This window comes from Lithobates pipiens, unplaced genomic scaffold (genome assembly GCF_037356315.1).
Source record: "Lithobates pipiens isolate NorthernLeopardFrog02 unplaced genomic scaffold, aLitPip1_a1.2 Scaffold_18, whole genome shotgun sequence".
Lineage (NCBI taxonomy): Eukaryota > Metazoa > Chordata > Amphibia > Anura > Ranidae > Lithobates > Lithobates pipiens.
In genome coordinates, this window is record NW_027507758.1 from 61,213,846 (window position 1) to 61,241,165 (window position 27,320).

The 27,320-nt window shown below is 43.0% G+C and overlaps 1 protein-coding gene and 1 long non-coding RNA gene across 3 annotated transcripts; one reads left to right on the forward strand and one right to left on the reverse strand.

Annotated features, from left to right (window-relative positions):
* Window positions 1-2,209: 2,209 nt before the first annotated feature.
* On the reverse strand, window positions 2,210-23,399 carry NEK2 (NIMA related kinase 2). 2 transcript variants are annotated; one of them, XM_077485735.1, is made up of 9 exons: window positions 23,162-23,399; window positions 14,492-14,709; window positions 12,343-12,583; window positions 10,076-10,158; window positions 9,662-9,788; window positions 7,421-7,640; window positions 4,936-4,990; window positions 4,442-4,518; window positions 2,210-3,071 (listed from the first exon to the last, which is right to left on the reverse strand). In XM_077485735.1, the coding sequence occupies exons 2-9, from the start codon at window positions 14,674-14,676 to the stop codon at window positions 2,863-2,865; spliced, it is 1,197 nt and encodes a 398-aa protein (XP_077341861.1). In that variant the 5' UTR covers window positions 14,677-14,709; window positions 23,162-23,399; the 3' UTR covers window positions 2,210-2,862. The 2 variants fall into 2 exon arrangements, with proteins under 2 accessions (XP_077341861.1, XP_077341860.1); XM_077485734.1 differs by having other exon boundaries at window positions 23,115-23,398.
* Window positions 23,400-23,456: 57 nt separating this feature from the next.
* LOC143987165 (uncharacterized) lies at window positions 23,457-26,709 on the forward strand. The gene is made up of 2 exons (XR_013276606.1): window positions 23,457-23,727; window positions 26,073-26,709. It is a non-coding gene; the product is annotated as an uncharacterized LOC143987165 (long non-coding RNA).
* The last annotated feature ends 611 nt before the right edge of the window (window positions 26,710-27,320 follow it).

Here is a 27,320-nt window from a genome sequence, read left to right on the forward strand (position 1 = left end):
CTGCTGTCAAAGTCATTAAGCCAATGAGGAGAGGGAGGGGGCCGAACCGCAGCTCTGTTATCTGCATGGACACAAAGAGCTGTGGTTTGGCTCAGTTGCCCCCATAGTAAGTTGCTTGCTGAGGGGGCACTTGACAGGAGGGCCAGGAGCACCAGCGAGGGATCCAAGAAGAAGAGGATCTGGGCTGCTCTGTGCAAAACCACTGCACAGAGCAGGTAAGGAGAATGTTTTTTTTTTTTTTCTTTAAACATAAGAGACTTTAGTATCACTTTATTGAAAAAATGGTTAATGTACTGAAGGATACACAAAGTCTGAGAGAGTGTGGAATCCTTAGATAATTTACATACAATCTTCTCCCTGAAAACATAAGGTGAGGTGGCACTAGAGATGGACACCCAGAAAGGTAATCTCCTTCTCTTTACCCCCTTTTCTCCGACTGTCACTGTAACCCTCTTTATTGCACCCAATTACTACAGTTGTCAGAGCACATATATGCAATTTGTATCTCTATGACGTGAAAAAGCTTGATCTTTTTCTCTTTGCTTAATATTATGGAATTCAACCATACTTCTTTAATGTCACATACTGCATAGAATTTTATTCTCCCTTAGATACAGTATTATGTATATTGGATTGTACACTGCTAGAGAGAACAAAGTTTTGGAAAAAGTTATTTTGTTCACAATATGCTTAAATGCCGTTGGGTACTTTTTAAGGCTACTCTAAGGCTGTGTTCACACACTAGTGCATATTGGATGCAGTTTTACCGTATCCAATTTGCATGACAGGAAACTGACCGGTGTGCAGTGGAGCCTGTTCACATATCTCAATGGCAGCCATAGAGAGCATTGCACAGGGGTCCTGTGCGTCTTTGGCACCATTTCAGGTCTGAATTCAATAAAAAGTCGGGCCCAATTCCTCCCTGAAATGGAGAATAGGGATGCACCAGACACCTGCTGTGTGCCACATCCACTCTAAGTGTGAACCCAATCTTAATGTTTTGTAACATTTGTTTTATGGAAAAATAAAAGTTTAATGTGCATAGTCTAGGCCAGACTTGCAACCAGGGTGCCCTCAGGTTTCTTCAGGGGGGAGCTCTGAAAAAAATGCCAAAAACGTGCCCAAAATTTGTAATCAAGCCTGCTTTTGAGTTACACAAAGCCACAGGCTATCAGTGTACACCAGAGATATGCAATTAGCGGACCTCCAGCTGTTGCAAAACTACAAGTCCCATCATGCCTCTGGAGTGTCATGCTTGTGGCTGTCAGTCTTGCTATTCCTCATGGGACTTGTAGTTCTGCAACAGCTGGAGGTCCACGAATTGCATATCCCTAGTGTACACCATTACAACCTTCCATGCACTGGCATTCTAACAACCAACGACATCATCAGTTGATAAGGGGAATGTCAGGTGCCTGCATAGTATCCTTGTTTGCACCTCTCCATCAGCACTAAGGTCACAGCTGAGTAAGGGAAAAGAGAAACATTGGCAAACTATTCAGTACCATATAATGGTGTATTTGCCTTGGAAGCATAAATCACATCCAACACATGTCCTACAGTTGTGGATGTTGCACGTTATGAAAAACGTTTTGCCTTTTACATTTTCTAATGGGGTTCCTTGAGATTGTGCATAATTTTAAAGGGTGCCTTGACTGAAAAAAATGTTGCGAAAAACTGACCTAGGCTTAATTTAAAGGATACCTTTGGCATTAGAAACTAATTGCATCCACAGGAGACCCTTTTTTTGGGGGGGGGGGGGGGGGGGGGGGGTGTTAAAGCCAACTGCTCATGCTTACATTAAAGAGTTGGAAACCATCATTGGGTAGCTGTTTCTAGTCACAATTCCATTGCTAACCTTTCTATTACATTATCACCATTCATACACAAAAGGATGGTAAAAGCTGCATTATCCATAGACTTGGCTCTGTTCTTCAGAATCTTCACGCTACCAAGAGCTTATGGTGTAGCTTGCCAAATAGGTAGGTAGGTAGGTGTATATATAAAACAAAATATATAAAAAAAAAACAGAAAAAGCAAAACAAAACCCAAGCTTGTTTTCTTTTGTAACTTTCACTCCCCATAAGAGGATAACAGCAACAAACACATGGGGGGGGGGGGGATCTCAAGTCTCTTAAAATAGGTGTCGATAAAAGCTAAAACAAATAAGGTCACAAATTTTGTATGTAGCAAATAAACAAGAAACCGGTTATAAATAAAATTCGGTCTAATTTGCAAATTTACATTCCAAGACACATCACATACACTCTCGTATATTCATAAGACACTGAAGACTGAAAACTCCAAGCAGGCAAACCTTAGGCCCCTGCTCACACTAGTGCGATGGGGGTGCATCTGCCATGCTCAACAATGGAAATCACATGCTCTATGGTGCGTGTTCAGATCAATGCCACATGGTGCAGTACAATTTTTAAAAAGGTGCTTTTGGTGATTATCTGGTGAAATTTTTATCAACAGTAGTGGGTGAAAACATACGTATGTGTTTTCAGTACAGTTTTGTGATAAATCTTGTTCTCTGAACAAAAATGATGTTATAGCAGATGCAGGATTTTTGGGCAGCACTAGTGTGAACTTAAGCATATTATGTAAAAACAACCGCTTACAATTCTAAAAAAAAATTTTGGTTCCGTCCTAAGGGGGAGGGGATAGAAACAACACACACCACTTTCTGTATTCACTACAGAATCTTCATCTTCAGGACACACCTTTTAACTAACCAATTAGTATGTGCAACTGACATAACCATTCAAACATGTATAAATTAAATTAGAAAAATAACTTGTAAGAATGAACCCGCTATAAAAAAAAATAGTATCCAGTTTTCTCAAAATGTACAGTATCTCATCGCATTCCAAGTATTTGCCGGCTTTTTAGCTGATAGTTCTTCTCCAGTTCACAGAGGGCCTGGGCACGCACATTGGCAGCTTGCAGCCGCTGCTTTAACTCTGTACACTTGTCCTGGGTTCTGGGAGGTTTGCCCCCACTACGGTTTTCTTTACTTTCAGTGCCAAAGGGGGCATTTTTCTTACTTCTTATGGAAGATACAAGATCTGAAAAAGCAAGGAAGAAGTAATGATGAAGTTTAAATATATATACAGTTTTAGCTAAAATACAGGTCAGTAAAACAAAACCGGGATTACCTCATGCAGTTCAGATTTTCCCATTTATGAAGATTTTTATTTTTTTTAAAGTTTATGTACAGCCAAATGTTTTGCTTCAGTTGTGGAAAGGTTAGAACCACTGGCAAAATTTGGCATTGTGTCCCCCTCTTAAGTTGTCCTGGCGACTATTGGCAACAAAGAGTTAAAAGTTTTAAAAGGGGAACACCCTTCACTTTGTAGAGATTGCCTTTAAGTTTCTATAGCAACACCAGGACAGGGGGTGAAAGGAAATCTTCCAAAGATGATACAACCAGTCCCCAATGCCATCAAAAACAGTTCTCTATACATACACTTTATTATTTGAATGGGTGGGGGTTGCACATGGAGTCTGTCTGTTTCAGGTCCGAACTCAGCCCAAAATTAGATCTGAAAACCGATGAACAGGAGCGAACCGGACCCCCGCTGTGGGCCACTCAGAACGGCAGTGTGAACCTAGGCCTCAAACTTAATGAAGAGAGTGATTTTTTTTTTTTTTTACTAGCTACTGCAGTTCACCCCTACGTGTGTGGCCACTCTTGATCTGTAAAAAGACCCACCAAGCAATAGCTTGCAATCCATTCAAAATAGAAGTCTGACACCTTTCGCCTTTTCAGTCAGGGTCAAGGCTCTCTCCCCTTTTCTAGTCACACTCCTTGGTCAGTTTCTAGTGGCTTAGTGCATGACTGCAATAGCAGCCAGAATTTGAAAAATTCTTTCGATTGAAGCCCAGCGTTAAAATATCTTCAAAAGCAAACATTTACAAAAAAATTTTTTTACTGCTATGATGGTGTGCAGAAGGTTAAGAACATTTGTCTTTTTTTGTGCAATCAGTAACCAAATGTCAGGATAACACCAAGCCATAAAAACCTACCCTACAACATTAACAGTGTTCCTGGTTGGCATGCTAACTACTACTTGAACCCAAACCAATAATTCAAGACAAAAAAAAGTTCAGTCTTCCTACTTGTTCTGGATTAGTAAATTAGTGGCAACATCAGAAAGGGGGTGGGGGAGGGGGGGGGTGTATATAATGCTCGGTTTTAGTCCAGAAAAGCCATGGTTTAATGCAAGACAGAACAGCTATAACTTTGTTAATTACTTTAGCCCAGCATAAATGTCATAAAATAAACCAAATAAAAAAGTCATTTATTAATATACACAATCTGAACCATTAAATAATAAAAATAAAAAAAATCATGATATACAGTTATAAAAACATTGTTACTAGTAGTTCTGCCAATCTGATAAAGCTTCCAGAGGCTTCCTGTTGGCTCTCGTACCTATCCCATTTTCGTTAGCAGCTCCATAGATACGCTGCTCTTTCAGCAAGTTAAAGTTCTTCATCAAGTTTTCAGCCCTGTAGAGATGGAAAGAGTAGTGTCAAAATTCATTACACTGCTGTCATGTCTATCAATTTTTTGGCAACTTGCATTGACATGTTGGAGATTTCCCTTCACTTGTTGCACCATAGGCATAACAGTGCCATTGAAAATTTATCAGCCCCACCCCCCAAATCTCTTATTGCTTTTAAAATTTGAAAAAAAAAATAATGATAAAATGTTAGTGGGCATAAATCTTAACCTCAGCCAACATTGCTAAAACCTTCAGCAGTGATGTGGCTAAACCCAACCACAATGCTGCTCCCAGAATTACAGACAACATACTCTACCTCTAGTATATAACAAACATACAGCACCTTACCGGTTCCACTTCAAGTCACCTTATTAAATCTACACAAGGTTTAGGTTTTACAAATTTTAGCACATAAACCTACCTTGAAAGTTTATCTTCTGCTAGCCTCTCCCGTACACACAACTCTCTTTCTCGTTCTGAAAGAAATGAAAATTATGAGAGAGCCGTTTTGATTACATAGAAAGAGTATGTCAACTATATGCTTACACATTTTATGTGCTTATATACTCAACATTAGGATTTCTTATGCAGTTTCTTTAATTTTGCTTCTGTCAAATGGTGAGCGTTTGAAAAGGTTTTCAGAGTACCCAAGATGGACTGGAAGTTGGGGGGTCACTGTACTGCAAAATGATTGACTGGCAGCTCATTCCAGGGCAGATCCAGTATCTATCTCTGTTATAGAGAGGGACTACCAAAGTATTACTGGTTGCCAAGGCTGATCAGTAAAGTGAAAAAAGGAAGAGGCTCTAGGGGCATGGCAAGGCTGACAAAAAAAAAAAAAAAAAAAAAAATGTGAAAACGGAAGAGAAGAAAAATGCAACAAGTAGGAAATAAAATGATATGATATGGTGCAGTGAAGAGTTAGGAAATTCCATTCAGGGTTATAGCTAGGAGAAGATTCAGACTATATCCTTCCAACTCTAGAAGCAATGGCTGAGGCACAAAATCCAAATTGAAATTTACAGCAATTAAAATTAATTTTATTTTTTTTAGTACTCTGCAATTGCCTAGGAAACAGGACACCATGTGCCTCTCCTATACAGTGACTGGCAAAAGTATTCATACACCTTGAAATTTTCCACACTGTCATGTTACAACCAAAAGCTTAGAAGTATTTTATTGAGATTTTATGCGATAGGCCAAAGTAGCACCACATAAGTGTGAAGTGGAAGGAAATATAAAATATCTGAAAAAGCGTGGCGTGCATTTGTATTCAGTCCCCTTTACTCTGATACCCCTAACTAAAATCTAGTGGAACCAATTGCCTTCAGAAGTCACCTATTTGTTAAATAGAGTCCACCTGTGTGTACTTTAATCTCAGTATAAATACAGCTGTTCTATGAAGCACTGAAGCGATTGTAAAATCTCTTTTTTAAATTAAACATCCGGGCTGTTCCGTTTTGCACTGAGCAGCCCAGATCCTCCTCTTCTCGAGTCCCTCTTTGCTGCCCCTGGCCCCTCCCATTGCGCCATAGCACTGTGTTTCTATTCAGACACGGAACCCTGACCTGGCCCCCCTCTCCCGACTGTCGCTGGAGCAAATGGCACCACTTATTATAATAATTGGGGGGGGGGGGGGGGAGGGTGCTGTGGAGGCTGCTACACACAAAAAAGTTTTTCTTATCTTAATGCATTAAGATAAAAAAACTTCTGGCTTTACAACCTCTTTCAGAGGTTCCGAGCATTGATCTCACAGAGCACGGTTCAATCCATCAACTGAAAATGGAAAGAGTATGGTACAACTGCAAACCTACCAAGACATGGCCATCCATCTAAACTGACAGGCCAGGAAAGGAGAGCATTAGTCAGAGAAGCAGCCATGAGGCCCATGGTAACTCTGGAGGAGCTACAGAGAGCCACAGCTCAGGTGAAAGAAACTGTTCACAGGACAACTATTAGTCGTGCACTCCACAAATCTGGCCTTTATGGAAGAGTGGCAAGAAGAAAGCCATAAGTCCCGTTTGCAAGAAGCCATGTGGGGGACACAGCAAACATTTGGAAGAAGGTGCTCTGGTCAAATGAGACAAAAACCTTTACTTTTTTGGCCTAAAAGAAAAAAAACGCTGTGTGTGGTGGAAAACAAAACACTGCACATAACCCTAAACACACCATCCTCATCGTGAAACATGGTGGTGGCAGAATCATGTTGTAGGGATGCTTTTCTTCAGCAGGGATGGGGGAGCTGGTCAGAGTTGATGGGAAGATGGAAGAATCAAATACAGGGCAATCTTAGAAGAAAACCTGTTAGAGTCTTCAATGGAATGGTTTAGATCAAAAGCATATTCACTTGTTAGAATGGCCCAGGCAAAATCTAGACCTAAATCCAACTGAGAATCTGTGGCACTGGCAAAACTTTAAAATTGCTGTTCACAGATGCCCACCATCCAATCTTGAGCTTGAGCTATTTTACAAATAATGCAAAAAAAATTCACTCTAGATGTGCAAAGCTGGTAGAGACGTGCCCAAAAAGACTTGCAGCGAAAGGTGGTTCTACAAAGTATTGACTGAATACAAATGCATGCCACACTTTTCAGATATTTGTAAAAAAAAAAAAATAAAAAAAAATAATTGAAAACCATTTATCGTTTTCCTTCCACTTCACAATTATGCGCCACTTTGTGTTGGTCTATCACATAAAATTCCAATAAAATCCATTTACGTTTTTGGTTGCAACATGACAAAATGTGGGAAATTTCAAGGGGTATGAATATTTTTTCAAGCCACTGTATGTAAAGTCCACACTCTTCTATAAACTGACAGCAAGTCCCTCAGGTTCACACAACTTAAGGCACAAGGGGACAAACACAAAACCAATAAGTTTTCTTTTTCAGGGACCATGAACTTACGCTCAAGTCGGTCCTCTCTCTCCTTCAAAGCCTTTTCCCGTGCCACCAATTGCTGTTCCTTTAGCCTGAGCTCAGACAATGTGGGGTCTGGATGGTGCGCCTGCTCCTGTTCTGCAGATTTCCTGACTCTTCTTTCTGATATTCTGTTTTGTTCTTCCACCACAATGGGCGATACCAGAGGTGTTTGCAGAACCTCTTCAATGGAAGGTCTTAAATAGTCCTGACAAACCAAATCACCATGTGAAACTTCTAAAAGCTGTCTCCAAGAGCATATGCAAAACTTAAGACCTAAAAGCAAGCATCAACAAATAATCTGGTACAAATGAAAGACTCTGCAGGTCTTTAACCACCTGGCGATTGGGTCACACCGATATATACGTCAGCAAAGTGGCATGGGTGCGCAAAATCACGTACCCATACGTTACTCAGTCATTGGGAGCGTGCTCGCAGACTCAGTGTTCACTCTTTTTTGTTTATAGTGCAAAAAATAAAAACCCAGAGGTGATCGAATACCACCAAAAGAAAGCTCTATTTGTGGAGAGAAAAAATAAAAAAATAAATAAAACACGACGTCTATTTTGTTTGGGTACAATGTCGCACGACTGCGCAATTGTCAGTTAAAGCGACGCAGTGCCGTATCGCAAAAAAAGCCTTGGTTAGGAAGGGGGTAAATCCTTCCAGGTCTGAAATGGTTAAACTAAGCATGTGATGCCAGGCTGGACAATTCACATTAATGCTACAGTAAGATATAAATATATGCAACAATTTTTAGATATAGCATAGGGCAGTACAGACCATTTATCCATGTATATCATGGTGCTTCTTTTTAGCAATATTAAAATGAGTAAACTGCTACTTGTGTACTTCCGCCAGGTTACAACTTTGTCATTCCCTCAACTGTATGACAGCAATAGATCAATACACCAGACAAGAGGCTCTAGAAGAGAAGGTACACCCAGGACCCTACTAGTGCACGCAAGCTGCAGTTGTGCTAACAGAATATACCCAATAGACTAATAGCAGAATTTAACTTGACAGATATTAATCTGTTTTGCCGTGTTTGCATTTAGAAGCATTTATTTTTATTTATTTTTTAAATGGCCAAAAATGAAAAACGCATGTAAAACAAAAATGTGGCTAAGCGTGAGTTACCGCGCTTGGAATGCCCTTAAACTCAGCATCTGAACCCATTTTTTTTTGCGTAAAAAAAATAAAAAGCCTCTAAACTCAACTGCCTAGAAACGACTATAAACGAACCTGTGTACATGTACTGATAACAGAGGGGAGTTCAGGAGAAGTTGGGGGAAAAAAAAAAAAAAATGCCCAAATGCTCCTAAGGCCCCATTCACATCTGAGCGTTTTGAAGCTTGAAGCGTGAAGCTACAAAAGGCTGGAGTGGGAAAAACAAAACAAAAAACGCAGTTACTCAGTTATTCTATATGGAGATGGTTCACATCTCCACTCAAACTGTGGAAATGCCGGATTAAGATGGGGGGGGGGGGGGGGTTGCAACTCTAACCACTGGGTTTGTTTTTTGATAAACGAAAAAAAAGACCAAACATTTTAAAAAGGAGGAAAAAAAAAAAAAAACACACACCATTTAATAGTTTTTGTCATATATTTAGCAAACAGGTAATTTTTCTTCTTCACTGATGCGGCTGCATTGATAATCAGGACACTGATAATCAGTGCCTTGATTATCAGTGTAGGTGTCTCGTTAACACAAGCTGGTTATTGGCTCTTTTCTCCTTTCCTCACACTGTCAGCATGAGGAAAGAAAAGCGGATAAGCGGCTTGTTTACATCCACGATCAGCTGTCATTGGACAGAGCTGATCACATGGTAAATGGCCGCTGTGAGTGCAATCATGGGAGGACAGCATATAATGACCTCCCGGCAAAGTAAACCAATGCTGTAGGCATCTTTCGGCTAGAACACAGGTGGAAAGTGGTTAAAAAAAATAAAAATAAAAAAAAAATTGCATTTAGAATAAAATGGGCTTACAGCAAAATTACAATCTTCAAAATTAGATCTCTGTGTAGATCCAGGCAGATACTGGTTTCATTCTGCTCTAAAGTACTGAACTTCTGACACTTTATTAATCTTGTCGTTTATTTCAGTAAAAAATGAGCACCGCTTACTATTGAGCCGAAGGCCCCATTGCACCATCAATCCCATGGTGTTACTATATTGGTCTTCATCCTGTGGTTTGTGGTTTCCTGCAAAACTTGACAGAACTCACCTTCAGGTTTAACATCTGTGTAATAATTTGGTTCAGTTCTTCTGAATAGCGGTAAGGAATTCGTCGAAACTTTCCTATTTTTATCTTTTCTGCCAACTCTTTCTGATTATAAGCTGTAAACGGTGGCCTAAGGGGGAAAGAAAAAAAAAAGGCAGGTTACATTAGATACCCGTCTGCCATTTGAAACTTAGCACAAAAGCTTTGCTCTGCCAGAAAATCGTTATCTGTTCAGTCCATAGTAAAAGATACCCAATGCCATCTCCTTGGCAGTACACAGAATTAAAATGTGAAGACTTGTCAGCTTAACAAAGTAAAGAAAAGAGGTGATCATTGTGTATTCAGTACTAATACTAATCAAGGACGCACTGTATAAGTTTATAGCATAAATCTAAGCTTCTCCCAAATATTACTTACGAAAGAGCACACAGTTCATAGAGAAGACAGCCCAACGACCATATATCAGACTTCTCATTATAAGACATTCTATTCATCTGCTCCTAGAAAAAAAGGAGGATACACTTCAATAGATTAAAATTTCACACAGCATTGAGGTAAAGCTTAAAAAACAGAACTCCCTCATTTCTGGACACTGTTTGGGGAGCGGCTATCTAGTTTTGATAGGTACCCAATCCAATCACCTAGACAATTCAAGCAGATGTTTGCCCCTCCAAGACACATCACAGGTACCTGGAGGCTGCGTGACCATTCACAAAGCGCAGTGGGAAGCCAGGTGTAAAGCCACAAGGGGTAAACATGCCAGTGACCCCAAAGACTGGCCTGTTTGAGGACAGAGCTGGAGCCCTGGATAGGCAAGTGTCCCTTTATTAAGAGTCTGCAGCTACAGTAAAGATATTTAAATAAATATTTTGAAAACCTCAAGTGGTACAATAGAGCCAAATAAGAACATAGGTTTGGATTTATAGTGTTGGCAATGTGAAAGGAAGGCCAAATGCTTCATGTGTATTTTCTGTCCAGAAGGGATTAGTTAGCCCTATGTGTTCTAATGGGACATTCAAGTTTTTTTATTATAAAACACAGGGGAGTGTCAATATTCCATATTTGGGTCCTTCTGGGCCTGGTGGTCGTAGAACACCGGGAGTTTAAACTCCATTATGAAAATTACTACCACAAAATCCTACCTTAAGCTATATAAGGCAATAGGCATCAGCCGGCCCATTACATCGTTTAAATGGGTGGCATCTCCCATCAATTTTGTGGGGGTATGGTCTCCATTTCCTATTCAAACTTGTTATTTTATACAAATGTCTCAGCTTTTTAAACTTTTTTATGTAACCTATGCACTGTCCCCTGGGGATCTTAAATAATGAGCTGGTTTTTAAAGGGGAACTGCAGTCTGCTCACATAAAATGTGTAATAAAAACATCTTTGCTGTTCTAAAGCCTCCCTCCAACTACTTTGCATATTATTGTAAATATACACATACTGATTCTGCACTTGCCAAATATGCTGCAGAAATCTCCCTACACCAAGTCACCTTCCCTGGTAATGCCAGTGCTTGGCTAACAAAGAATCAATCTGACTGCAGATTAATACCACCCATGAAGTTAACATACCAGGACAAGCCTGTGGAAGTGCACCAAATTGTATGCAAGATTTGCATTTGTCTGTTTGGAGGGAAAGGGAGGGTGCAGCTGTGCATAGTAACCAATTAGCTTCTAGGTTTTAGGCCCCATTCACAATAGTGTGACCCGTCATGCGATTACGTCACATGACAAGTCCCACCTTATTTTTGGCTATGGAGCCATTCATATATCAGTGCAACTCAGACTTGCACCAATTTTGAGAAGGTTCCTGAACTATTTTTGGCATTTTCACGTGCAACTTGCTTGACATCTGTGCATCAAGTTACACAAATGTCAGCAAGCCATACATGAAATTGCGCTGAAGTAGCAAGATTTCAAAGCCGCATTTGGCGTGAAATCGGGGCTTATTGTCAGAGATTAATTGAACAAGCCGAAGTAATACATATGTATTTGTAGCCAAATTTAAACTGCTAGGGAGCAGCGAGTGTTGTCTGTGAAGAATGTGTTCGACTGCTTCTGCACAGAGTTTACCGACTAAAGTATCAGACACACATAGATCTGCAGACTCAAGGATGGAGAGAAGAGATATTGTGGATGTATCACGTGATCAAAAGACCAAGAAGTCTGGGCTGTCTCATCACTTGAATTTTATGCTGGCGAGACACTGACCAAATTTCCTGATGACCCAGGGAAAAAAAACAAAATTCCACTTTGTGGGTGGCCTCACCAGCACCATTCTACAGACATCCCTTGATTTATCAAAGGAGCCGGGTGGTAAATGGTGGCCGTACAGTGGCTGTGTCCAAATAAAGGCATGGTTCATGTATTGCGACAGCAACCATCTAATCTTATTTTCTAAAAAAACATTATTCCATTGTGTGTCTAATTACCTGTAGGATTCAGGAAGGATTTTATCCCTTTGCCAGAGCAAATGAGACCTAGCTTTAGAATGTTTTTGCATTCCTCTTGGCTCAACTGTAGATTTAGGTTTCTGAAGCTGTATAGTGATATTTTTGACGTTGCTTGAATGTGTACATGGGTCTACGCAGCATATGGAATTTTTAATTTCCAGTACCTGACAAGTTATGACAAGTGCTGTGAAGGTCATGATCAGAATACAAGGCAAGAAATACTCACAGGCGACATGTAGTAAGGAGTACCAACAAATGTTTTAGCAAAACTGGTATCATGGTGTAAAATTCGAGCTAACCCAAAGTCTCCAAGTTTCACATTTCTCTTGGCATCTAGAAATATGTTGGCTGGTTTCAGGTCTCTATGGAGAACAGTGTGACCCCCGTCACTCCTTTTGTGGCAGTCTTTTAAGGCCAAGGCAAGCTGAACAAAAACGCATAATATAAAGTCTTCTTCTAGGTACTGCCTGGAATATAAAAAAAAAAAAAAAAACAAACACAAACAAAAAAAAATAAACCACACACACGACAACATAAAATGGGTGCAGTTAACACAAGTGTGAATTCATAGAATAGAATTTAGGATTGTAAAACCACACATTTTAAAAAGACGTATGGACTTAAAATGTTTTTTTTTGTACTCATCTAGGTGGATGTAGCATTAGATTGATGCTGCACCACTGATCGTCCTAATTCTCCCCCTCTGCTCTGAGGTGTCGGTCAACGGCTCTCTGCTGTGCCTCTCAGGCGCTCACTGGAGGGGGCAGATCGCCGAGATGGCGAGCAAGATGGTGGTCCACACCCAAAAAACACTTAATTTAAATCTTCAGTGTCTTCCTATCGCCCAGATTGAAGCCCAACTCTAGCTTTGCCATCAGATTAGTTTGTTTTGGCCATGCTGACCCATATCACATCACCCCAGATGACGTCTTTTGAGGACGAAACGCGTCGGGACTCCTACTGTAGCAGTGTTTTTATGGAATAAGCGCTTGATTCTTTGTTCATATGTAAGTTCATTACCTTTTTTATTAAATTTTCTCTTAAACGGAATTACACTATTGTGGCCCTCATTTCTCTTTGTATGGGTTCAACAATTTGAGTTGGATTTTATCGCTGAAGATTTGACAATTGTTTTGGGTACTGGAATGGATTAGTCCGATCCGAAACTTCCCTGGAGAGTTTGTCTTTGAAAAATTTGCATACGAGTGCACAAGCCTTTGCGATCCTTCGAATGTATATTCGCTTGGATCTAATACATCTGGTAAGCTGATATCGTAAATGGTGATGGGAATACCACAAGGTGTCTGCATGTTAGTCTCATATAAAGAAGGTGGACGGTGATTTTTACTTCATGTTTTGATTGGATCAATATCTACTAAGAGACTTTTTTTCCTTTGGACTTTTTTTTATCACTATATTTTTTACACTAATGAATTATGCACATAAGGTGTATTTTTTGTATGTTATATAATTTTGGGTTTAATGTCTGGTTAAACATTATGTGATCACTGATTGATATACGTAAAGTCACTTTTTCTTTCTTTTTTAGCACTACACTATATTTTAATACATGCTGACCCATATCAATTTCCATTTCCAAGAAACACAGCTGCTCTCAGCGCTACATAAACTGGATGTAGCATCAGTTATATATTGTATAAAGCACTGTGGTCCGGCAGCAGTATGGGGGCTCCCATGCCCTGAACAAAACCGAGTCAGGTCAAGTACTGCTCAGCCATTCACAAAAAGCCTTCCTTTGACTGGGGCGGGCATATTTCACGATCTCCATCTCAGCCAAAGGAAGCCTTGTATTCAAACTTAAAAATTCAAGGCTTCCTAGGAATGGCTGAGCAACACTCGCCCTAACTTGATTTCTTCCTTGGGAAAGAGACAGGAGCTTGCTGCACCTCTGGCTGACAATACATACAGTTTATGCAGTGATGACAAAGGGCGTATTTCTTAGTGATTGAAATAGTTTGTTTGGGCCAGCTTGTCCCCAAAGAACTATTTAAAGTAGGTAGCAAAGCTGGAGTTAGGCTTTGAAGACCAACTTTGGGCTCAGTGCCCACTCCTCACCAACCCCTTAATAGAGTTGAACATTTTATTTTAGTTAATCTTTTTCAGATGCCTCCAAATCAGATTTTTTTAAATTTACTTTCTGAACATTGATGGTTTTATCCTACCACTTCCATAGTCTGATAAATCGTATATAGTTAATACATGCAAGGATACTAGTCAGCATATGACAGCTATAGGGGTGGGGACAAAGTATATAGCAGAACGAACAGCACTCCTGTGATACACAGCCAAACAAGCTTTGGCTGTACGTCTCCTTTAAGTTCTGTACTCAATGTCATAAATGAAGTTAAACATACCTCTCCTTCGTGCATTTAGCAATAAGGCTGGCTAGGTCCCCTCCTTCACAATACTCCATCACAATGTAAAGAGTTGTATTAGTCCGATCAATTATACGGTCATAGTAACGAACAATATTTGGATGTTTTAATTCCCGTAACAAGTTGACTTCGGAGACCAGCATCTGCTTCTCGGTCTCGCTCATTGTGCCATAGTCAAGCTCTTTCCATACCAATACCTGCAGAGGGGGGTATAACAAAAATACAAAGTGGGTCTATTAATAAAGCAGTGTTTGTTATGCCCCATACACACTATCAGTTTTTCTGCTGAGTTTTTCCTTCAGGTTTACCAAAACCATGTACCGTATATACTCGAGTATAGGCCGACCCGAATATAAGCCGAGGCCCCCAATTTACCCCCAAAAAACTGGAAAACTTATTGACTCGTGTATCCCTGTGTGTGTGTGTATCCATCCATCCATCCCTGTGTGTGTGTGTGTGTGTGTGTGTGTGTGTGTGTGTGTGTGTGTGTGTGTGTGTGTGTGTGTGTGTGTGTGTGTGTGTGTGTGTGTGTGTGTGTGTGTGTGTGTGTCCGTGCAGCCTTGTGTGTGTGTCCAGCCTACCTGTGTCCCAAGCCTCCGTCCCGAGCCGCCGTCGTCCCGAGCCTCCTCCGTCCCGTGCCTCCTCCGTCCCGTGCCTCCTCCGTCCCGTGCCTCCTCCGTCCCGTGCCTCCTCCGTCCCGTGCCTCCTCCGTCCCGTGCCTCCTCCCTCCTCCGTCCCGTGCCTCCTCCGTCCCGTGCCTCCTCCGTCCCGTGCCTCCTCCGTCCCGTGTCGTGCCGATGGATCGCCGCTCTTCTCGGCGGCCATTCTACGATTCAAAAGCTGCGCCTCCGTCCTCCGCCTGTGATAGGCGGAACACTCAATTTCCCAGCAGCCTGTGTTCCGCCTATCACGGACATCCTCTCATACTCGTCCGTAGTATGAGAATGAACGGATGTCCGTGATAGGCGGAACACTGACTGCTGGGAAATTCAGTGTTCCGCCTATCACAGGCGGAGGCGGAGAAGGAGGCGCGGCTTTTGAATTTTAATGTCCGCCGTCTGTCTGCTCGATACGCTGATCGAGCAGTCAGACAGCGGTGACTCGAGTATAAGCCGAGGGGGCACTTTCAGCCTCAAAAAAGAGGCTGAAAATCTCGGCTTATACTCGAGTATATACGGTAGTAGAAGGGCCTGCCTGATTGCATACACATTGAAACTCCTAAGGTTTGACCTCATATTATATAGTTTTGGTAAACCTGAAGGAAAAACTCAGCAGAAAAACTGATAGCGTGTATGAGGCTTTAGTTTGGCTTCTGTTGAACAGACAGCAGTAGACACAGAAATGTTGTTTCCCTGCAATCCCTGGTCACGGTTAAGAAAACTACATCTATGGCCTGCCTAACCCTTTCCACAATTGTGTGCAGGGATCTCCACAGGACATCTGATGTTGTACCATACATGTACTACAATTGTGCTCATAAGTTTACACATACCCTGGCAGATTCATATTCAGAGAATATGAATAACACAAACTTTTTTGCGATACTACACTGCTTCGCTTTAAAATTTACATTTGCGACATTTCATCCATACAACCCCCCCCCCCCACACCACCCCGCAAATAGAGCTTTCTTTTGGTGGTATTTGATCACCTCTGCAGTTTATTTTTTGAGCTATAAACACACAAAAACAAAATATAATAAATAAAAAAAAATACAAAAAGGTGACAATTTTGAAAAAAAAAAAACAAACAAAAAAAAAAAAAATCACACCAAGCATATATTGATTGGTTTGCACAAAAAAAAAAGTTAAAGCGTCTACAAAATAGGGCTTTTATGGCATTTCTATTAAAAAATAAATAAAAAAAAACAAAACAAAATATTTAACAAAAATGCCATAAAAGCCCTATTTTGTAGACGCTTTAACTTTTTTTTTGTGCAAACCAATCAATATATGCTTGGTGTGATTTTTATTTATTTTTTATCAGTAATGGCGATGATCTGCGATTTTTATCGTGACTGACATAGCGGACACTTGACACTATTTTAGGACCATTGCCATTTATACAGCAATCAGTGCTATAAAAATGCATGATTACTGTGTAAATTACACTGGCAGGGAAAGGGTTAAACACTAGGAGGCGATCAAGGAATTAAGTGTGTCCTAGGGAGTAATTCTAAATGTGTGTGGGGGGGGGGGGGTTTGGATGGGCTACCACTGAAATGGTATCATCATGACTAATATGATCCTCTTGCACCCAACACATTTCAGAGTATATATAGATCTCCTTCTTCAGGGGTATGTGGAAGAGGAAAAATGGGTCTAACACATAATAGTAAAAAGTACAACAAAGAAAGAACATACAAAAAAATAAAATAAAAAAAATAATGGGTGATATTACCAGATGAACATTCCATCACTTAAATTAGAAAACACAAGAAAGGAACATGTTCTTGCGATTGAGACATCGAGGCAGAGAATGACAGAAGTGGTGTTGGCGCTGCACCATGTAGTTTTTTTCTTCTTCCCCCAAACAGAGACCAATTGCCTCGACATACCCAGTAGCAGCTGAGATGATCAGATAATCTGCCAGACAGTTGTGTCCCCTTCAGATGCACTGCTGTAGTTGAGGCTAGATTCCCTTCTGCCCATGATAAAATCTCCTGGGCGATAGATTGAAGTATCCGACTCCTCGTACCTCCCTGTTTGTTGAGGTACACAACCGTAGCAATATTGGCGGAAAGAATTTGGAGATTGTGACCCCTGACTTCCATCTGAAATGCCTGCAAGGCTCTCTGAACCGCTAGAAGCTCTCTCTGATTCGATTAAGCTCTTGCGCCCCTTGAGGACCAGTCTCCCTGTGCCATTGTGTTGCCGAGGTGGGCTCCCCATCCTCAGGAACTCGCATTCGTTGTGATTCTCTGGGATATAGGAATGGATCATGGGTGACCTCTTGTTAGGTGCAGGTGTGTCATCTACCACAAGCTTCTTTTTACCCTGGAGGTTAACAAGACCCTTGATTCCAGGGAACTTGCGTCTCCATCCCACTTCCTTAGTAGAAACAGCTGTAATGGGTGTGGACGAAATCTTGCCCATGGCACTGCGGGAAAGAAAGAGGTTATCAGACCCACTGCTCTTGAAACCTCTCTCAGTGAGACCGGCTGATTGGTCTGTAAGGCTGGCATTCTTTGCATCATTTTTGAGACCCTTTCCTGTGGGAGAAAAGCTTTTTGGTCTACTGAACAAAATTCGCACCCCAGATCTCACTTTCTGGGCTGGAATTAAGGAAGAATTCTTTGTTTATTAACCAGTATAGGAGATTGAAGGAAGTCCCGTACAGTCTGGAGATCCGCTAATAACTTTTGGTACAACTCTGCCACCACTAGGAAGTCGTCCAGTTAAGTGTTGATAGTTATCATCTTTAACCACTTGGCGCCAATACTACGTCTATTGATGTCATGGGCTTTCGGTGGTTATATCTGAATGATGCCTGAGGCCACAGACATCATTCAGATATCAGCGTTTTCAACCGGTGATTCCCTGCACCATAAGAACGATCATAGCGGCTGTTCCGCCGCTTGATCGTTCTTACGGATGGCGGGAGGGGACCAGATCATCCCTGGAGCCTCTATGATCGTTCGGAGGCCGGGCGCGATGTTATGACGTCACGCCCGGCCTCTGTATTCAAATTAACGGCGCTGATTTGGCTAGGAAGCCAGGATCGTTTTTTTTATTTATTTATTTTTAAAACAGGTCTTATTGACCCCATCTCTCACTGTAAATATGTCTGATCGTGCCATATTCCTATTACAAGGGATGTTTAATCAGCCAAAAACCCCACTGCATGAAAGAGGAGAGGGAAAGATTTCAGAATCTGCTCTCTAGAGGTACCTGCCAACAAATGAGTTTGTATGTGTGCCAACCATACGTCTATATTATTTTGGCTACACAAGTGGAGGCCAGTGCTGGTTTAAGAATCCCAATGGCCGGAGTCCCAGGCTCTGTGAAGAAGGATCTCTCCTCTATCCATCCATCGGATCCCCAAGCGCACCCATACCGACAAACGCTAGGTCAGAGTTATTTTTATTTATTTATTTTTTTTTATTTTTTTTAAACAGGTGCGTCTAACCTTTTAAAATTTTTGTTCCATGGTTGCTCTGTGTCCTCTTCAAATGGAAATCTTTTTAGGTTACCGGAAAAGAAAGGTTTTTTTCTCTGGATTTTCCCACTCCAGTTAGTATCAAGAAAAGGAACTATGCACAGGAAAAACCTTCTAGCCTTTTTCATATGCAAACCTTTGTACATAAGGTCATGTTTAGACAATTGTGCCTTCCACTCTTCTATATCAAGTGTCGTATAGATAGCCTTTAATAAGTCATCTAGATCGTCCAATAATAACTTATGCCTCGAGCCCCTTGCGTGTTCTCTATCCCTGGGCCCTGTATTTGACCCGATTCTTCCGGAGAAGAATGGGCAGATCCGGAGTCAGCCTCAGAGTCTTCACTCCCCGCACTCTACTGTGGAGCACTAGGACCGGCTGAAGTCCTAACTGGAGACGGACTCTCTGAGGGGACTTGAACCTTGTCAATTAGAGTTTTAAATGAGCTAAACATATACATAAGCTCATCTCTAACAGGAGTCAGCATTTTCTGACAGGAGACAACCGGGTCATCCTTAACTAGGCACGACAAACTGCTTTGCTCCATGAGGAGTTCAAATTTGTTTCCGCAAACCACACATTTCCTTTTTGGTGGCTACGCTTGGGCCTTGTCTTGGCCTGCAAGAGAACAAATTACCCCAATAAGTTTTGCGCCACAAACTTATAACACCCCATGCAGGAGAAAAGGAAAATGCGCCCCCTTCAACTAGTCACTACTGGTTACAAGGGGGAAAACACTCACAAGAAGTGCAAGCAAGTTAAATACACTTCAGGCGTACCTGTGAGCTGCTGGTGTTAGGGCCTGCTCAGGCTGCCTGTGCGGGTATTGCAGAGGATTCCATGCCACCCCTATAGTGGTCCGCAGCCTCTGCAGGGCTTCACCGTTTTAAAAAACGCCAGCCTCCCTGTTCGCACCGATCAGAAACCGCAAACTAGTGTCTCCAGCGCCCCGCTGATGATGTCACATGCCCTGGAAGTGACCACGCCGCATACTTCCTGTGGGCCAGCTTGGAACAAAAGTTCCACCCCTCCACGTGTGGCTTCCTCTCTTCCACTGCACACTCCCGCCAGGCTGTTTAGCATCGAAAACAAGCCGACTGCTGCCATGCAGCTCGCGGGTAGAAGCTCAGACGAACACAGCGGTGAATGCATTTCTCCATGCACAGAGAAGCAGGGACAGCAGCCACAGCTACTCCCCCAGATGGATGTGCCACTCTAGGACCTAAGAAGAAGGTAGCAATACCACCCCATCGTCACACTCACTAATACTGACATGGGGCAGCCCTTTTATCTGGAGGGAGTTAACATGTTTCCTGTCCTGGTAGAAGGAGCCCCTAGATCTCATGGGCTATCCTTGAAGACTCTTAGAGAAATTTAGCTTTTTTGCCATAAACACTACATTTGGAGAGGAGTCAACGAGGCCTATGATGAAAAGGTACCGAGGTAGATCGCTGATGTTTTGGGGGATATGTGAGCTGCAAAAGGCATAGGAAATTTGGTCAAAATTGATGGCAAGACGAATGCAGTATGTTGTCAAAAAAACACTGGAGGAACATTTGTATTCATCAGTCAGTAAGCTGCAAATGGGACATACTTGGACATTTCAACATGAAAATGATCCAAAACACAAGGCCAAGTCGACCTGTCATTGGCTACAGAAGAATAAAGTGAAGGTTCTGGAGTGGCCATCTCAGTCTACTGACCTCAATATCATTGACCCACTCTGGGGAGATCTCAAAATGTGCAGTTCATGCAAGACGGCACAAGAAATTACAGGAACTGGAGGCTTTGCCAAGAGAAATGGGCAGTTTTACCATCTGAGAAGATAAAGAGCTTCATCCACAAATACCACAAAAGACTTCAAGCTGTCATTGATGTTAAAGGGGGCAATAAATGGTATTAAGAACTTTTGATCAAGGTCATTTGGGATTATGATTTAAAGAGAGTAAACAGTTGATTGATAATAAATAGCTTCAGCCAATCACTAACCATGAGTGAAAAAAAGTCTCTGAAAAATGGGCAAAAAATGTTTATAAATTCTGCCATGTAAACTTATGAGCACAACTGTATTTAATGTAGACTTCCAACTAAAGCCTACCTAGTAGTGGTGCACCGAAATGAAAATTCTGGACCAAAACCTGAATGGACAGAAAAAAAAATAAAAATAAAAAAGTGATATATAAAAACTGTCCATTTAGGATTTGGTCTAGAATTTTCATTTCGGTGCACTACATTTTTTGTATTTCTTTTCTTGGGAACCTGAAAAGATTTGCACCCATGGTCAGCAGATCTTGGGTGCAAGGAGGTGCAACTGCGCAAGCTCGGAAAGCTACAAATTGGCCTAGGCAGGAAGGAGGTAAAAGTGCCCAGTAGGCAAGTGGTAAATATATATTGTACTTTAATGGTTAAAGATTAATCACTTGCCTTTCACCCCCTCCCTGCCCAGGCCAATTTTCAGCTTTCAGCACTGTCACACTTTAAGTCCAGGTTCCCACGGACTGCAGGAATGAAGTTGTGTGCGCTCAGCTGAAATCGCACAATTTCATTCCCACAGGTCAGTCCTGACTTGATTTATGAGACATCTGTGCGGGTTTCTGTACAGACATCAATGGAAAAAGCACCCCGAAATCGCCAAAAGTAGTACAGAAACTAAGTTTGGGAAACAGTGCAGCACCGCAAATGCCATTGCTGCAGATTTGACATGTCAAATTGCATCAATGTGAAACAGGGCTGAATGACAATTGCAGTCATGCAACGCTGTACACTAATTTTATCTTTTTTTTAACCACAGCTAGAGCTTTCTTTTGGTGGTATTTAATTACTGCTGTTTTATTTTATTTATTTTTTGCTAAACAAAATGACAAAACACAAATAGTTTGAAGAAAAAAAAAAAAAATAATGGTACCCATTTACTAAATTTTCATAACAGAAATGAAGAAACTATTCTCCTTCACTGATCATCCAGTGTCCCGATTATCAGTTTCGATGTCCCCTGTGTGGATTGCCGCTTATCAGCTCTCCTTGCACTCCGTCAGTGTGAGGAGAAGAATGCTGATCGCAGCGTAAACAAGATTTGCTGGTTATTGGACACAGCTGTTCACATGGTAAAGAGCTGCTGTGATTGGTTCTTTTACCCCGTTCTGTGATCAGCCGTGTCTGGAAGATCAATGCCGATGCATGCCGCAGGAAGCGCGATTATGGCCTGGCAATGTGAGACCGTGCTGTAGCCCAAACCAAAACATAATAATATATGTGGTGATACTTTTGGTACACCTCAAAACTTGTTGTGTTCCTCAAATCATTCTGAAATTCGTCAGACCAGACCACCTTCTTCTATTGCTCTGTGGTCCAGTTCTGAGGCTCCCCTGCCCATTGTACGCACAGGTCAGCATGGGCACCCTGACCAGTCTGCGGCTACACAGCTCCATACACAACAAACTGCAATGCTCTGTGTGCTGACACCTTTCTATAAGAACCAGCGTTAACCTATGTATTGGATCAGGCTACATGGGGAAGCCTCCCCATCACTGAGCCTTGCCCACACATGACCCCATCACCAGTTTTCCTTCCTTAGACCACTTTTGATCACTCCTGACCACTGCAGACCAGGAACAGATCACAAGAGCTGCAGTTTTGGAGATGCTCTAACCCAGTCATCTAGTCATTACAATCTGCCCTTTGTCAAAGGCACTCAAATCCTCACACTTGCCTTTTTTTCTGCTTTTAAGTCATCAACTTCAAGGACAACATGTTCACTTGCGGCTAGGGTTGTCCCGATACTAGTATCGGTAACGACCATTTGTGCGAGAACTTGTACGCACACAAAAGCTCCTGATGCCAGACCTGGGAGAGATAAATAAAGCAACCCAGAGCAACCGCAGTTACTCTCCGTGTTGACGTTGGTGGTTGGATATCCCGACGCCCATCTTGGTACACCCTGCACTCGGCCGCAGTAAGCAGGCAGCAGAAATTTTGTTACACCGAGTCCATATAGTTTGAGCAGGGTGTAACAAGATGGCTTGCTCCTTTTATGTGGCCGAGTGCAAGGAGTACCAAGATGGGCCATCACAGGCAGCCTTTGCTCATGGCATTTCAGTGCCTGCCCATCAATGCCACCTATCAGTGCCCATAAATGCCACTCATCACCTATCAATGGCATCTGTCAGTGCCACCTAATCATATCAGTATGCATTTCAGTGCCACTTAATCTGCATTGTGCTATAAAAAATACCTTCACCTGTCACGGGTCGTAATGTTTTGGCTGATTGGGTGAGGATGGCTCTTCACCTATCAATAACATTGTCTCCCCCAATAGACAGCAGTCACAGCGCCCCTAGTGTCCACAGCAACTCAGCACCAATGCACGTATTGGGAACCCAAACGGACACTCCGGTCTATTCCAACCCCGAACAGCCGTCCCCGCTCCCCCCTCCATCCCCCTCACCTTCCCGTCCGCTTTCCTGCGGATTTTCTGGCACTTTCCATACGAACCGGAGCCTATTGTGTACAGCAGGTCATAGTCCTCCACCCGAGACGGCATCTTTCCGCCCGCCGCGTAACTCTTCACAAAGCCGGCCTCCGCTCCCTCCCTGTTCTATACAGCCCGCCGGTAATCCTTCCACCGCCGCGGAACCTCTCTCACCACAACACACCGTTTGAAACGGCGTGCTCTCTGCGTCCTGGCCGCTGATTGGCTACAGGCCTCAAGCTGCTCGTCACATTATTGGTTAAGGCTCCTATTCCTGCCGTACGCTGATTGGCCGCCGGGAAGGAGGCACGACGCAACGACGCAGCAGTTGGACTGGTAGAAGAGGACGTGGCCGAGCACTGGTTTCCTAGGTAACCGACGCGGCGGGAAGGAGGAGCGCGAGCCTTCAAACTGTTTCTTAGCTATAACGTGTCACATGACGTAGTCTGGTGGTCGCTTGGCAACGGGCCGTTGCCAGCAGTGGCATACTATTTATTGGTCGTGAGGGCGGATTCTCCTCAGTCTGGCTGTGGTAGGCGGAGTGTGAGCAGCTGCGCTCCAGAGCGCAGCTATCCTGGACCTGCGTGAGGTAACGCATTTATACACGAACACATACACATATGTTATGTATATAGTTCCCCTTCCCGCATACCGGGATGATGCCCGCACCTGCAGGCATCATCCCGGTACTGATTTTTAGAGATGGCAAACTGCTTTCCAGCCATTTAAAAATATATACAGTATTCAGAGTAGCCGAAAACGGCGATCTGAATACATTGAAGTGTAAAGGAGGGATTTAGGGTCTTTTAGACCCCCGATTCCCTCTATAAAGAGTACCTGTCACCACCTATGGCAAGGAATGTAAACATCCCTTGTGACAGTGACAGCAATAAAAGTGATCAAAAAAAAAAAGTGATCAAAAAAAAAAATGTATTAATGATAAAATAAATAAGATTTTTTTTTTAACCACTTCAGCCCCGGACCATTTTGCTGGCCAAAGACCAGACCACTGTTTGTGATTCGCACTCACCTGTCCCGGGGTCCAGCGATGTCGGCAGCCAAGACCGATCGATCACTCGGCTCTCGGCTGCTGCCACCGCCATTCTAGGTGAGGGAATCAGGAAATGAAGCGTTGCGGCTTCACTTCCTGGTTCCCTACTGCGCATGCGCGAGTCGCGCAGCGCAATGAGAATGGTCTGCGCTGTCTCTGGGACCCGTGTGTGTCCCAGCAGACAGTGCAGCGGGACAGGAAACGGCATACACTCCCGTGGGAGTCTATGCCCGCAAGTGGGTGCAAATACCTGTCTTAGACAGGTATCTGCACCCGCCTCCCCCCCTGAAAGATGTCAAATGTGACACCGGAGGGGGGGAGGGTTTCGATGAGCAAAAGTTCCACTTTAGGGTGGAACCCCGCTTTAAGTGTTCCTAGGGGTGTGTTACTAACTGTGGGGGGCTGGGCTTTCATTTAGTGAACACTGATCTTTGCTCCAATTACATGGAGCAGAGATCAGCGTTACTAGTTGCTATGCAGAACGGGGAAAGGCTGTTTACAACGGCATTTCTCCGTTCAGCCGCCCTGTGAGACGATCGCGGGTATGCCCACGGCGATCGAGTCCACGGGACCCGCGACTGGACTCACGGGGGCCCCGAGCGGCACGCAAGCGTGCCGCCGGCGGTGTGCTCGCGATGGCAGGGCGGCAAATTTAAAGGGACGCACAGGTACGCCCATTTGCCTGCCTGTACCATTCTGCTGACGTACATCGGCGTGCGCTAGTCGGGAACCGGTTAAAGCGACCCCCCCGTCGCCACGAGCTTGTGTAGCAAAGAAAACGCATAGAGAAGTTGCTCCCGCATATGTAAACAGTGTTCAAATCACACATGTGAGGTATCGCCGCGATCCTCAGAGCGAGAGCAATAATTCTAGCACTAGACCTCCTCTGTAACTAACCTGGTAACCATATTTTTTTTTTTTTAAAGCGTCGCCTATTGAGATTTTTAGGTACAGAAGTTTGTCGTCATTCCACGAGTGCATGCAATTATAAAGCGTGACATGTTTGGTATCTATTTACTCGGCGCAACATTATCTTTCACATTATGCAAAACAATTTGGCTAAATTTTCTGTTTCGTTTTTTTAAAATTCATGAAAATGTCCCTTTTCCCAAAAAGTTGCGTTTAAAATACTGCTACACAAATACTGTGTGACATAAAATATTGCAACAATCGCCGTTTTATTCTCTAGACGAGTCTCTGCTAAAAATATATAGACCCCTTTCACACCAGGGCGTTTTGCAGGCGCTATAGCGTCAGAAATAGCGCCTGCAATCCGCCCCAAAGAAGCGGCACCATTGTGTGTAATGTGAAAGCCCCGAGGGCTTTCACACTACAGCGGTGCGCTGGCAGGACGTCAGAAAAAAGTCCTGCCAGCAGCTTCTTTGGGGGCGGTGAAGGAGTGGTGTGTTTACCGCTCCTCCACCGCTGCTCCCCATTGAAATCAATGGGGCAGCACTGTAATACAGCCGGCAAAACGCCGCTATTGCGTGTTTTGGCCGCAATGTTTTGCAGGCGGCCATGTAGTTGCAATTAAATATGCAACCCTTTTTTTTTCCTGTTTTTTCGGTAAAAACGCAGTACTGTTGTGTTAATGCACTGTTGCATTACTTCCGCAATGGTTGCGGTCTTGGGGATCACTCCTGTTGAGGATACCCGGTTATATGGTGGTGTTTTTCCACACACTGCTGTTTTTTTGTGGGTTTAGTTTCACTCGTTCCCACTTGCCATGGTGGATGAAGTTTTTATGCTGTTTTTCCACCCCTCTTTTGGCACTGCTTGGGGACGTCCCATTTTGTTACAGAGAGGAGCTGTGTCGATCGGTGAATTACAGAGAAAAGGATTCTACGGTGAGTACAAAAATCCTATTATTTACATTTCAACAGGAAGCCACACCCTGGAGAGTTTGCCTCCGACAGCTGAACACCTCCTACAAAGCTTGTGACGTCACAGCAGCAACACAGGATGTGAATGACCAAATAAGGACAATACAATACAATGCAATACAGCAGAAAGTACCAATCACAGACATGTATACATTCAAATAGTCAGTGACGCAAACTGACTAAATGCTTTCAATGATGGAGACCATACAAAACCAATGAACGATGACTACAATTCCATTGATAGAAATCCTTACTATACAGAGAACAATGTATACCTGGATTATTCTACACCTCCTTGTGGATGGAAGGTTATCCACAGATGTGCACTGCCCATCTCCATGTGCTGATCAGACACAGCAGAGACAATGAGCGTACATCCGCCTACAATCAATCCTTGCAGAGCAAGCACATGCCCCCAGACGATCGTCTGTACAGTGTACAGGGGCCCTTTTGCTGCGGACATACCCCCCTCTCCGCAAACACCTCTTTTCAATCCCAGGAAGTTACCCACTACCTAACGCATCTCTACCAGCATCAGTCTGCCCCAGTCAGCTCTTTTACAGCAGGATAGGGGAGAATGAACACAGGGGGACTCTTATGACAATACATATTAAAATACATCTAAAATTTTCCACAACAGCTCCTCCTCTTTGTCATATGGTCCCATGTGTCCCTTAATGACTTTCGATCTTCTTCTTACACTTGGCCTTACAGTCCATATGAGTCCATAAAAAGGAAAACACGGCTTGACATGTAAACTAATTTCCTCAGGAGGGATGACATGGTGAGCTGTAGTAGTCGCTGCTCGGTCTGGGATCCTCTGTGTCTTGTTCCTGGGTCGGGCTTCTTGGGCTCATCTGTTCCGGGCCTGGTCATGCGTCCAATCAAGCAACAGGAATGCCTCATCACAGCATATAGAAGAATAGAAAAAAAAACAACATGAGTAAATATACCCCTACTTCCTTCAAACTATGATCCGCTGCAAAAAAATAAATATTAAATGCAGACAGACTCCCAGACCCTTAAGAGGATTCCAAGCTTCACTAAGTATAGCTCTGGCTTTGCCTTTTAGGTTTCTTAGCCTTATCCATATGGGCCTGAACTTTGTCACTAGTATCCAGGTATAGCAATCTTTACTTAAAGCGGAGGTCCACCCTAAAATGGACCTCCGCTCATCGGAATCCCCCCCCCCTCCGGCGCCACAATTGGCACCTTTCAGGGGGGAGGGGGGTGCAGTTACCTGGATAA